This window comes from Hibiscus syriacus, unplaced genomic scaffold (assembly GCF_006381635.1).
Source record: "Hibiscus syriacus cultivar Baekdansim isolate YM2019G1 unplaced genomic scaffold, ASM638163v2 tig00110264_pilon, whole genome shotgun sequence".
NCBI lineage: Eukaryota > Viridiplantae > Streptophyta > Magnoliopsida > Malvales > Malvaceae > Hibiscus > Hibiscus syriacus.
The window spans coordinates 1,634,990-1,648,796 of NW_024062653.1; the positions used below are offsets into that span (position 1 = coordinate 1,634,990).

General features: G+C 34.6%; 2 protein-coding genes across 3 annotated transcripts; one reads left to right on the plus strand and one right to left on the minus strand.

The window, feature by feature from the left end:
* Positions 1–1,476: 1,476 nt before the first annotated feature.
* Positions 1,477–3,265, minus strand: LOC120115375. 2 transcript variants are annotated; one of them, XM_039136101.1, is made up of 3 exons: positions 3,069–3,265; positions 1,911–2,926; positions 1,477–1,829 (listed from the first exon to the last, which is right to left on the minus strand). In XM_039136101.1, exons 2-3 carry the CDS (start codon positions 2,900–2,902, stop codon positions 1,604–1,606), a joined length of 1,218 nt encoding a protein of 405 aa, XP_038992032.1. In that variant the 5' UTR covers positions 2,903–2,926; positions 3,069–3,265; the 3' UTR covers positions 1,477–1,603. The 2 variants fall into 2 exon arrangements, with proteins under 2 accessions (XP_038992032.1, XP_038992033.1); XM_039136102.1 differs by lacking the exon at positions 3,069–3,265 and having other exon boundaries at positions 1,911–2,952.
* A 1,365-nt stretch (positions 3,266–4,630) lies between these two features.
* Positions 4,631–5,766, plus strand: LOC120115428 (syntaxin-31-like). Its single transcript, XM_039136152.1, has 3 exons — positions 4,631–4,970; positions 5,244–5,495; positions 5,627–5,766. Exons 1-2 carry the CDS (start codon positions 4,739–4,741, stop codon positions 5,492–5,494), a joined length of 483 nt encoding a protein of 160 aa, XP_038992083.1. The 5' UTR covers positions 4,631–4,738; the 3' UTR covers position 5,495; positions 5,627–5,766.
* Positions 5,767–13,807: the final 8,041 nt, after the last annotated feature.

The following is a 13,807-nucleotide window of genomic DNA, read 5'->3' on the forward strand; positions in this document are numbered from 1 at the left end:
TTTTTCCTCTTCCTTCTCTTCGAATTGATTTTTCACAAAATTCACTCAAACTCGATGAAAATCTATCTAAATATTCTAACTTCTAATGCTTCGATCTCCTCTAACGATCCTTCAAGGAGTCTTGTCTCAAGATATGTTGTTATCTTCTTGAAAGAACACTTCTCACTATTCTAGAGCAAATATCTCAAACTTCTCAAAATTGATAAAACCCCTAAAAACCCAAAAATAATGGTTATGTATGTTTAATTTCTGAAATTTTAAAGAGGTTTTGGGAAAATATAAACCGATAAAATAATAGAGGACGATGAAGTGAGTTTACCGATGTTTAGAGTCATCGTAAAATAGATTGGACAATGATAGTTTATGGCGACAACAAAAAAGTGGGTGAAAATAAATCTTAATTTTGATGGAGGAGATGAAAAAGTGAAATAAAAAATATTCTTTCGGTTTCCATGTGAATACCAAAACTAGTATGACAATCATGTCGTTTTAAATTTAACATTTGAATCTTAAACTATAAAGCTTAGCTCTTAAATTAAAATGTTTCATCGATATATGATCTAAAGTTTAGTAACTAATGGTGTAATTTACATTTTTTAATTAGATCATCCCTCTAAAATCGTGTATAGTTAGCGTTCCAATTCGGTAGGTTGAGCATTTTCGTGTATAAACGAAATGGAAATTTCAAGAGAGAAAAGCTGCAATTGGTAAAGTTCAATTTCAAGCTCCGATATTAAGAAGTGCAAGACAGAAAGAGATAAAGGACATCTGAAAATGAAATTGTAAGAACTTTGTCTCGGAGGGCTTCGATGGAGAAGGAAGCCCATAGCGCCATACTATACTATGCTTAGAATGGATTGTAGCCACAGCACCAGGAGTACTAGTTGGATGACTGTTGTGCTTATAGCTTGGTTTTCGTTTTTGAGAACTGCAACTATGTTGCACCAGGAGTACTAGATGGATTGTTCCGTTGACATGCTGAAGAACTTGTTTCATTGCCTCCCATTATTGCCTGTGACGCAAGACAGAAGCTTGGCTAATCCTAAATCCGCAACATGAGCGACCATGTCGTCGTCAAGGACATTGGAAGGCTTTAGGTCGCGATGAACAATCAATGTCTTGCCACCACGATCAAGGCAATGAAACGCATGTAGTCATTCTTTAGGCAAGTTGCACAGAAACAATAAAAGCATGATGAACCGAGGGGACTCTCATAAAATATCAAATATGATATTACACTTAAATAAGATTTTTCATATTTTTATAAACAAAATTAAATTAATTATTTACCCTATAATGATTTGATAATCTCACGTGCACAAATTTGAAGGAAACTTCAAATACTATTATCAGATTTTGTCACTATAAGACATCTGATTCCACCATGTTTTAGTACCAAAATCGTCAAAGATACGTTCATCTATTTCGTGCACAAAATTCTTTTGGAAATTTTCTATCTTCTTACATATTTGGCTGACTCATTAATGTCAAGTTGTTGGACCGAAATACATTAAGGTTACGTGTCTCATCTGAAATTCAATAGCAACAGATAAACAACGATAACCCATGAAAATGAAAACACTTATTGCTATTAACATAATCTTTAGCTGAGAGGAAAACAGGTTCCTTCACCACCAGTTCCCCATAGAAAATAGGCGTACTTGGATGCTCGGAACGGGTTTTTCAGGTCGGCCTTGATTGCCTCCAGGTACCGTTCTTCGGCCTCCGGTTGGTTGTTCTTCGCCTTCCACAAGAAGTCCGCGTATTGCTCTAATGCCTCCGGATCTTGTGGTTCGACCTGAATTGCACGTTTGAAGTACTCCTCCGCCCTGTTAGAGTCCCGATTTCAACAAAATCAGCATCATATATAACATAATCCGGGTCGAGAACTACAGGGTAAGAGATTATACCTGTCATGGTCCTTGACAACAAGGTAAAGAAACTGAGCATAATTCAACAGCAAGAGAGAATTCTCAGGCTCGTCAGCTATACGCATCTGATAAACGAGGTTCATTTTCAAACGCGATTCGTCGTTATCGTCCGGTTCGAGCCGCACGTGTAGGGGAGACACCAACTGCTGCCTAATCTGATGATCAATGACCTTGTAACATACCTCTCCTTGCATTCTCGAAGCCTCCTCCACCATCGACCTCCACATCCCTAATTCTCCATCAATGATATCGGTTTCAGCCACGACCGGTTGTCGACTAATGTCCATAACGGCCTTATTAGTCATCGAATGTACCGAAAAATTGGCCAAAAGGAGCATCACGTAGACCATAAGAGTCGGTGTTGTCGAAAACACTTGCTGAAACAGCCACACGAATGTTAATGTCAAATCCCTTTGCATCTTGTTCATCGCATCGATTAAATCTTCACAGTTTAAGCCTTCCCTTATAACCAATGTGTAGCTCTGAAGCTCTCTTATGATCAATACCAGTGAAGAAAATGCCTTTTTAACAGAGCAGTATGCAAACTCCCCTGCATCCACGAAACCCTCTTTCCACTTTTGCTTCCTCTTTATCATCCGAACCGAATGCGGGATTCCGAAACATCTCGCTTTCTGCTCGATATCTATCCTACAAACCTCGTCTCGCTCGGGCCAGTCCGGCGGATCCGGACAGATACCGAGCAGACTAGGGTCGAGCAACTCGACCTTTGAGGGTAAAATCTGCGTCTCTAAGCTGTTTTGAAACAAGCCTCCGTCGGAGAAATCGTCGAACCGCGCACGGGGAGAGAGTATCCGGCTACGTCCTTTTAACTTTCTCGATATTAAACTGAAGGTCAAAGGTTGCTGATTGAATCCACCGTGATTAGCAAACCAAACCGCAGAGATCAAAAGGACTGGTTTTTGTGGGATTTTGTGTATGAGCATACCCTTTGAAGCTAAATTTAGCTCCATAGTTTATAAAATTCTGGGATTTACCTGCTTATCAAAGAAACAGAGAAAAACCAGAAATGAAGAGATTTAAGCTATGGGTGAACGAATAAAATGAATGAAAAAGAAATCAGATTTCAACAGTTTCCATTGTTCGAAGGTCGAGAATTTAGGTGGCTGAGAAACATACCACGTGGGTTGAGTGCATGGTTTGGTGATACAGGTGAAAACATGCGGCATTTTCAGATCGGTTGCGAGTCTTGGTGCTGGAAAATTTGCAGGAAAAAGGTTTGGAGGTGTTGACACTTGGCTCTGTTACCACGGAAGCGTCGCTGTTGGGTTTTATAAATTTTGACTCACAAAACTCAGATCTAGAATGACCGAAAGGTCTGTATTGTTCTTTGACGTTTTCCAGCCAGGCACAATACTTTTCGCTTTAAACCGAAGAGGGAGAAAAACGACTGTTCGATTTAGTGGGTTAGTACTTTTTATTTTTGTTTATATTTTCTAAAAAATATTTATATTTATGAGTAGTAAACGGCATCCGTAAACAACATCATGAATACGTGAAGGATAGTCCGAAACAAATGATATTGAAGTATACATGACCAAGGCATAATGGGCAAGAGTATACTGTACACTCTCATCAATGATCAAGACAATTGGAGGACAGAACCACAATTGTTACCTTGGGAGTATATGATCTTGATGGAACAATACATTCTAACAGTGCCATAACTGATGTAAGAACACAAGGAGATCAATGAAACGTGCGACATCCAAGGATTCTATAACACACCTACAATTAATCTAGTAATTATTTCATTTTCGTTGATAAAAAATTAGGTTTAATTTTGAAATTATTCTATGAATAAGGACCAAAATATGAAATTAATAGTTTTGAATGTAAATAAAGTTGAAAACCCCTTTTATGGAAATTTTTGTTAAAGGACCAAAGCTCTACTTTTCCCAAAATTTTAATATTGGCGATTCTTCACCTATGAGTCATGAAATGGTAATTTATAATTATTTTATTAGTTATGAAAATTAATGTTTTGATTCAAATTAGACAACTATTCACACCTAAAGCACTAGCTAGGGGGAGAGAAAAAGTGAAACTACATCTTCAACTTTTGAATTCTATCCACTTTATAATCTCCTTTAAACATTCAAAGCCTCAAGTTAAATTTATTACAATCTAACCATTAGAATTCAATTTTAATCATATAATAACCTCTTGTTCCTACCTTTCATTTAATACCAACTTGATTAAGTTTAGAGTATTAATAATAATTTTTTCCATGACAGGATCTTTGGTTCACGAAATGTAAAATTACCTTTGGAAATAATACTATTATGAGAATATTGTATTACTTTGTTTTGTTTGTTTAGAAAGAATGTAAAACTAAAATATTTAGTTGAAAGAATATAAGATTACTTGAATGCATATTTTACCAAATTATCCTTGTGATATATGTTTTTTTTAAAAAGGCTTAAATGTCCCATTGCCCCCTTAACTATATCATTTGTACCGAGTAATCCAATTATATTAATTTTAAAATTTTCGCAAGGGATAATTTATAGGAACTATATCCTAAATTCGAACATAGTATAGGGACCAAAATTAGAATTTGACCTGATCGATTAGCTGGCGAGACATATTCATTAAGCTGACATGGCAATATATCATTGAACCACGTTGACAACAGATGGCCGCGCTAAAACAACAAAAAAACCACCCGATGATTTCTTTGCTTTCTCTCAGGCAAACCTTCCTCTAATTCCTTAATAAATCCTTCTCCGGCAGCCGACAACGAAAATTTCCCTTCGAGGCCGACTTAAACGGCGTCGTTTTCCTCCATGGCCTCCCCGTACAGAGATCGGATCGCCGAGTTCCGATCACTATCCCAAACGCTTCAAAAGCTCGGAGGAGAGATCTCAGCCGTCGATAAGAATCATCTCCAAAACGACGATGTTTCCCAATCACCTCCTCTTCCATTTCCATCTTTCAGATCTGAGTTCAACAGAAAGGCTTCTCTAATCGGGTCGGGTATCCATGAAACCTCTCAAAAGATTGTTCGACTTGCCAAATGTAAGCTCTTTATTTCGATTGTTCTTTTAGCTTAAAACTTTGTACAATTTTTTTTTTGCTTGGTATTTGATCCATTTTAAACATACAATAACCTAGATTTTAGCTCTCGAGAATAAAAAGTTGATTGATTCAAGTGTTTGCTTTTTAAATTTTAGAAAAATGAATAAAAGACAGAACATTTATCTTAATTTTACATTTGGGGATTATTATTTTGCAATGGGATTTTTGAAATATTGTTACTTTGTTTTATGTTTTTTAATGTGATTGTTGGAGTGGCGAAAAGATCATCGATGTTCAATGATCCAATTGTTGAAATACAGGAATTGACTGCTCTGATAAAGGCCGATATTACCGCCTTGAATGCTGCACTTTCGGATTTGCAAACACTTCTAAACATGGAGATCGCTGATGGTAATTACTCCGAGGATCGGGTTGTTCATTCGACAATGGTTTGTGATGACTTGAAGAACAAGTTAATGGGTGCTACAAAGCATTTCCAAGACGTGTTAACTGCAAGAAACTGAGGTTTTCTTCTTTTTTGCTATGCTAGAATTGTAGTTTGCTTAATAAGTATTGGGAGTGAGAACCAACTAGTGTAATTTTTGGCTATCACAATACTTATGTTCTTTGGGCATCTCTATATTGTGTTTGTGCAGAATATTAAAGCTCACGAGAATAGGAAACAGATATTTTCTAAAAGTACAACAAGAGAGAACCCGTTTCAGCGCCCAACAAAATCTGTGATTGAGCCACCTCCTTGGTCAAGTTCTTGAAATGCCATTGAGATTTCACTGCCCTCAGGATGAGTTACGTGAGTACTCTCATGTCTTGTGCTGCATTTAGGAGATATTAATGAACATCAGATAGGAAACTACTATGGTTGATATTACCCTGTCTTCATGTGTAGGAGGCCAAGTCGCTTTCCGGCTATTTTTTGGGAATCTGAAAGAATCATTTCATTCGGTGTGCTAGACTATTAGCGTGTTGCAGTTTAATCTTTAAAATTAACTGTCTGTTGGTTAACCTCTGGCATAGATTCTGCACTGACCACCTTAGATGTTATACGTCAACTGTAAAATATTCTGCCGTGGATATTTGCTTACACCTACCATTAGACTTTTAATTTTTTGGATGTGCCAGTTTTATTCAATGCAAAACGATAGCTTCTACTCTTGCTGTTTTACTAATGTATGTATTTTGCTTTTAACCAGACTGCCATCTAAGGGAGTGCAAGCTGGAAGCCAACTAAGGTGTGTGTATTTGTTATTGTTCATTGATGTCTGAGGTCTATATTCTTCCCATTGCTCAAGTGTTCTGCTTGATGGTCATATTTCTGAACTAAATCCATCAACATCTTTATGTCATCTTATGAAATTTAGATGTGTGCGTATTTACCCTTTACCATGCATTCAGATTGAAATTTTCTTTATTTATGCATATGTAGATATGTATCAAACTCATGCCCTTATAGAAATATATCAATGAGTTTCATTTTCGTTTCTGTTTCCCTATTTGTTATATTTTCCCCAACCATACCTATAAGCGGAGGCCGGCCGTGGATGGCACACCTTCACACCACATGGAAATGTCCATGTTGCAGCAGGTCGTTCCCAGGCAAGAGGATTACTCTCAAGGTAGAGCGGTTGCTTGTAACCCTGTTGAGAACCCGATTTGTGCATCAATAGTGGCTGATGAATTTGATATCGGATAATATGTATGATTCGAAATGATCAATTTTTCTCCCCCCATCTTCCATGCTAGTATTTTTGCTTCTATTGCCTGTACTTGTTCGTATTATATCTACCCATACGTGATACGTAGAAGGAATGGTATCCTTCTTTTGCCATGAGTGCATAAACTAAATCAACTATGTTCTTGTTGAATAGTGATGTCTAGGCTAAGCCCCCGCTGTCTGTCACATTTGCTGAAACCTGTCGGCCTTGAGGTAGAAGAGTTCTTCTATCGATGTGTGCATGTCTTTAGGGCTGCATAGGAAGAGCCTTTCCCTATGTCCAAAGATGTCAAAAGAAATATTGCCGGAAAGAAAGGCTCACCGGAACTTTATTGATCATCATCCCATGTCGATTCTGATGGTAGAAGGAATACCGTTTGCGGACCATATCCATTTTAATTATGATCACAACTACATTGATTAAAAGCCAAACTAAACTTTGTTTGCAGATTAAATAAACAAAACAGAGAGTGAACCCCACTAAGTTGATTGATGCATACTTTCTCTGAGAATCTTGAAAACTTTTTAAAACCAAGAATTCTTAAATCAGTTGTAGACCACAGCAAAGTTTGTTTCACTAAAAGAACAGAATTGCCAAAGCAGAACAAGTGGAGAATAGGAGAAGGAAAGAATAGTCTGATATGAATACAAAAGAATATTAGTTTAGAAATTTTCTCAACGCATATATTCTACAATCGTCGTTGCTCAAACTCAAATTATCTAATGAGAAATTCTCTTTTACTATTGATGTTATAATAAATTCATTTATTCATCCACTTTAAAATTTTCTTATGTGTATATATACAAAATCTAAAAGTGGGTGCAATTGCTTGTTGGCAATTGATTAAAGTTTTTTTTTTGTTGGGGGGTGTTTTTTTTCTGACCTTTCATCTCAAAGATTCATTGGAAACAAGAAAAATCAAGTACTGGCAGACACAGTGAAGGGTGGAAACAAATATAAAATCTTCGATGTTCCATGATAGATTTGGTAAGACAGTGTTGAACACCGCAAGGTTAACCCTTGAAATGACTGACAATTTGCAATGGGATGCTTTCGAATTTTTGCCTAAACAACTCTATCCTTAGTTGACAAAGTACGCACTAACTCACCCATTACAACACCTCCATTCACCTTGTTTGAAATTTAATGAAAGTGTGAAGATCAAATCCCAAGTATATAAAGAGTACAAGGACTTCAAATATATTTTAACTTTTTTTAAACAAATATTTAATTTTTTTTATAATTTATATTTAAATCCACTTTTGCATGTGAAAAGTGCTAAATTTGGGGAAATTAATAGTATATAATAAGATTTTAGTTTGAGAAATGTTTATTTAGAGCGTCAACATTGAATTTGCTAAAGTTGGTGAAGAGTGGTGCTTGTATTGGTGGGCATATGAGCATGTTGGGTGGAAGGATAATTGGGATTTGTCATGGATTTCAATCTCTTGATGGTCTGCTTTCCTGTTCATTTCTCCATGCTTACCAAGCTTGACATTTCAATTCGATCTTTTAAAGTTTTGTAACTCAAAAGTATATATCATACTTTGATTCAAGTCTTATTCTATTCAAACTCAAATATATTTTTTATCATTAGTTCAACTATATTTTGTATACATACTTATAATTCCAAAAATAACATTTAAAATAAATGGGTTTCTCTTTTATTGACGACCTCAAGATTTATTTTTGAATCCCCAAAAATCCACACGACCACGTAATCTTATAATCTAAAAGTTCTTCAACGTTTAGTGCTATGTCGGTTGGTCAAATATTTTACAAAACATAAATTGGATAAGACAACATGTTTAAGGTTTTGGTCACAACTTTGAATATAGTAATAAAAACATCAACAAAGCTATGAAAGATCTTCATAGTACTATTGTAACATAACTTGAATTGGATTTCATATTTTGAGGGTGTCAATCTGTCCTTTCCCCTAGGCAAATTCAATGTTGACACATATTCAATTCTCCATGGCCCCTCCAGAAAAGGAATTTTGCTCCACTATGTTAGCCTTCTTTTATGATTACAAGAGTAAAGCAAATAAAATAAAGAATAAGAAAATGGTTGACCCCATCAATAATAATAGTGTTGTTGTCACTTGATAGTATCTACCATTATTGTCTCAATTGCACATCATCTAAAGTTGGGTCCAATGACTCAAGTTTGTCCATCTATATAATATTTACTACAATGCAATTTCAATAGTTGCCTATACAGCATTGGACCGAAAATGGTTGAGGTGTCAAGATTTTATTTTTGTTTAAATCTCATTATATGTAAATCTTTATTGAATATATTAGCCATTTGTATCATACATTCTCAAATTATGATTTTCATTTTAAACTGCTTCTTAAAATTTTGAATGTACTAGTTTTATCCTCAAAATATGATTTTATTTTAAATTAGTCCTTAAACTTTTGAACATGTTAGTTTCATCCCAAACATAGGTTCAACTATGATTGGAACTAATTATATATTTGGATGAATACGAGGATGAAATTGGAAGATTTAAAAGTTTGTTAACCAATTTAGAATAAGAATTATAATTTGGGGATGAAATTAAAATTTTGTGGACTAATTTAAAATGAGAATCATCGTTTGAAGATAAAATAAAATTATTAAAGAATTTTATGATTAATTTAAAATGAGAATTATATTTTGAAAAAATGTGTTGCAATTAATTCTTATTAATTGATTATGCTTTATAATGATTAATTCTCATTATAGTTGCTAGGATGTGTATTTGTTTATAATTGTAAGTTGTACTTTGTAACTTCAAAAAAGAAGTATTTCGAGTCGGAGTAGATATGTCTATAGATAAAATCACTTAGCAGACATCTCACTGTAAATTTTAATATTGCTATAAATTTAAATTTATAAATTTTTTAAAATCAAACCATGATAAAATTCTCATCCATTTCATTTGTTTATAAATTTTTAAATTTACAATAAAGTTTTACATTATTTGTTCTAATTTAGTTATATGAATAGATTAAATACTATCTATTAATCTAAAAATAATAATTTTCTTTTTGAGTTAGCATCCGATAAATCCAACTCAATCAAAGTTTTTTTGAATTAATAATTTATATTTGACCGATTAATCAAAATCGAGTATTGGAGAGGCATGGGCTACCCTTCCAAACCAATTTACTCTATTCACAAATGTCAGAGTTCGAATCCCTGACATTGTTTAAATAATCTAGTACGTCGTCCCACCATATTAAACGATGGTTCGTAACTCAATCAAAGTTTTAATAACAAATTATAGCAGGATACTACAAAAGAAACATATTACACAATTTATCAAACAACGTCATAAAAAAGTTTTCATAATAACATTATTAATAATTAAACTTTATATGCATGTATATATATCGTGTTAGGGTTTATCACTACTAATTATTATAAACTTTCTTAAGCAAAGAAAGAGGATCCCGAATAGCCTCTTCGATTAATGATTATCTTTCCCACTAATCACTAGGCCAAGCTTAAAACCTAATCCGAGTTTATTATTTCAGAAGTTGAAATTAAGCATCGATTAATCAATTTTCAATTAAACACTTATCCACTCTAATTGTATTATTATTTATATTTAAATCCATTAACTTTATCTCGACTCTATCTATGATATAAAGCACAAGTGGATGAACACATAACCAAAATATATTTTATTGTATATTAAAAAGATATAGATAAAATTCACATACGATGTAACTAAAACTAAAATAAGTTTCAAATTAATAATTTATATATAAATCTAATTTTTTAATATTAGGGGTGGAAGTTGGAGGGCCGGGCCTTGGGCCAGGGCAAGATGGGCGCCCGCCCAGGGCCCAAAAATTATTTTTTAATTATAATATTTTTTTATTTTTTATAATAAGTTAAAAAATTATAAAACAAAATAGGGTAATTTATGTATTTAGCACCTAAACTATCAATTTTGATCCATTTTAGTACCTAAACTTTTATTTTTTTTAAATCATAATGTTTAGTTTTCATTTCATTTTAGTATCCCGCAGTTAAAAACTTAATGCGTTTAGTACTTAAACTATCAGTTTTGATTTGTTTTAGTGCCTAAAATTTCAACAATAAAAAAATAAACTTAACGTTAAATTTTGAATGGGTACTAAAATGAAATAAAAAAAACCTAAAGTTTTTAACGATGTGTACTAAAATGAAGCAAAAACTAAACCTTAGGTATGATTTTGAAAAAAAAATGAAAGTTTAGGTATTAAACGCGTTATTTACCCAATAAAATAATGGGCCCATAAATTTATTAAGGTGTCATATTGAATTTTATATTAACGTTAATAATATGTTATTCTATAAAATTCTAATTCAATATCTCTTTCCCAAAATTAAAAAAAAAAAATCAATTGAATCTCTTTAATTTTGGTCTTTCCAAATTTCCACCACTAATTCACCAAATCTCTTTCCTGATTTTTCATATCAATGAACAAATTTATTAATGTTATTTTTTGTTCAAAACTTAATGAGAAAAAAATAGAGAAAATCGCCTCAGTGACCAAAAATGTCTTATAATATACGATTTTAATCAAATTTTTTTGGATTTGCCAAAATGACCAACAAAATCGCAATGTGAAATAAAAATCGCAACGCGATCTCCAGAATCGCAAATCAGTTCCCAGAATCGCAACGCGATTATGAAGAATCGCAATGCGATATTACAAATTCGCATTGCGATTTTCCAGAATCGCAACGCGAATATGAAAATCGCAACGCGAACATATAAATCGCAACGCGATTCTGACTATCGCAACGAGTATCCGTAAAATCGCAACGCGTATCAGTAAATCGCAACGAGTATACGTAAATCGCAATGCGTATCCGTAAATTGCAACGACAATACGTAAAATCGTAACGCGTATCCGTAAATTGCAACGCGATTTTTAAAGCGCCATTAGAATCGCTACGCGTATTTTATTTTCAAATTCCAAACACGAATATTAATTATCGAAACACTGAACCGTCCACAGTATATCTCGTAATCGCAACTCATAACCTAAAACCTAAAATCACAACTCAGCCCCATCTCCATCTCTCACTCTCTACGGCGAAATCCGTCCCCATCTCCGAAGATTTCCGTCCCCATCTCCGGTGAAATCCCTCACAACCATTCACGGTCAGAAATCCCTCACAATCATTCACAAATGGAAAATCAACCTCCGAGGGTTAGTTTTTTTAATTATTTTTATTTTGAAAATTTTGTATTATTTTAGGTTTTTCATATTGAAATTGATGATAAGTTTACTGATAATTTCAATAATAGATTAACCATTTCACTTAGATTTCTTATTAAATTCATTCGATTGCTGCCAATACTGCTAAACTGTTTAGTCTTTAACCCTGTGAAGTTAGTATTTGTCTTTGTTTTGTCTTTTGGTTGAAGTAATGCAATCCATTAAAGTTTCAATTTGCAGAAGAAGAATAGTTTCTAAACTTAAAATCGCAACATGAAAATGAAAATTGCAACACGAAAATGACTATCGCAACGAGAGAAATGAAAATCGCAACGAGAGAATAGCAACTCGAAATGAAAATCGCAATGCGAAACCAAAATCGCATTGCAATTTTCATTTCGCGTTGTGATTCTCTCATTGCGATAGTCATTCTCTCGTTGCGATTTTCATTTCAACCAAAAGACAAAACATTGTTGCAAATTTTAGTTTCAAGAATAAACTACTACTCTTTATGTTTATTGTTTTTGGTATATCTTTAGAGTGTAGTTTTTGGTATATCTAACTTGGTATGTTTATTGTTTTTGTAGAAATTTTTTTCGGCTTCATTGACATTAAGGAATAAAGTTAGCCTAGCCACTACAATTGCTTCGAAGCTTTCACCTGCACAAAGAAAATTGTTTGAGGATACCTGCTTCGGGCCATGGCTGAGAGTACAACATCCGGGTAGAGATGCTAATTTGACCCATTTGTGGCTTCAGACCATGACTAGTGATCTACCCGACAGTATACAACGTGGTGAGGAAGAGATATGGTTTCATTTTCCACCGGCGTATACTTGTTTTGGGCGGAAGGAGTTCTGCTTAATCACTGGTCTATGATTCGGACACGATGATGTAGGCCGGTACACTCGTCATATCACCCGCCCATCATGGTTATCCCGGGTTTTTCCTGATGAGTCAATAGAGAAGCCGAACTTACACGTCGACGACCTGAAGAAATTGTTTAATAAGAAAGATGGTTTTACTCGGATGAATGACGTCGATGTTGTCTGAGTATGCCTTCTAGTACTTTTGTATGCCGGCTTTTTAGGCAGAGAGGCCAGACAACCTATTCCTCAGGAGCTAATATTATTGGTAGAGGACCTAAATGCATGGAATCTATTTCCGTGGGGTTCGTATATATGGAAAGCTACCTGGACTAAGTTGTCGTCTGCCTTTGATGACCGCAAAAGTTTGCGTGGCGATGGGTCAAAATACACATTGTCAGGCTTTGTTTGGGCCTTTAAGGTAATAATTTCTATATAATGTTTTCAAAATTATAATTAATTATTTAACAATTACTAATGTTTGTTATTATATTGTTTGTAGATTTGGATATTCGAGGCTTTCCCCAGCATGCGGACATATGCATTAAAAATTTCAAATGATATTCCTAGGGCTATTTCCTGGAAGAGGAAACGTCTGTTGGATTGGGAAGACCTAATACCATATGCGACAATAAATAATGTAAGTTAACACAAATACTATCATATATAAACAAGTTATTAATAGTAGACGTTTAACTTTGTTTGAGTTTTTATATTTTTAGGAGGCCAACACTCCATTACAAAGACTGACACCCACGGAGGTTGAGCTTGCCACTGATTGGTGGCAAGCTAGTCAGCGTTTTTTTGATGGCACGAATGATGAGCAGCCTCCACTTCCTCCACTTCGAGAGCCATCACCTCACCCAGAGCCATCACCTGATCGACCCGCCTATACACCTCTACAACAAGAGCCATCACCTATCCAGTCACATCATCGAGCCTCTTCTCCACCATCACCTCATGATAGGCAACCGGTAAAGATGCCACGACTTCTATCTCCCTGTTCTCCACCTCCACCTCCATGAGATG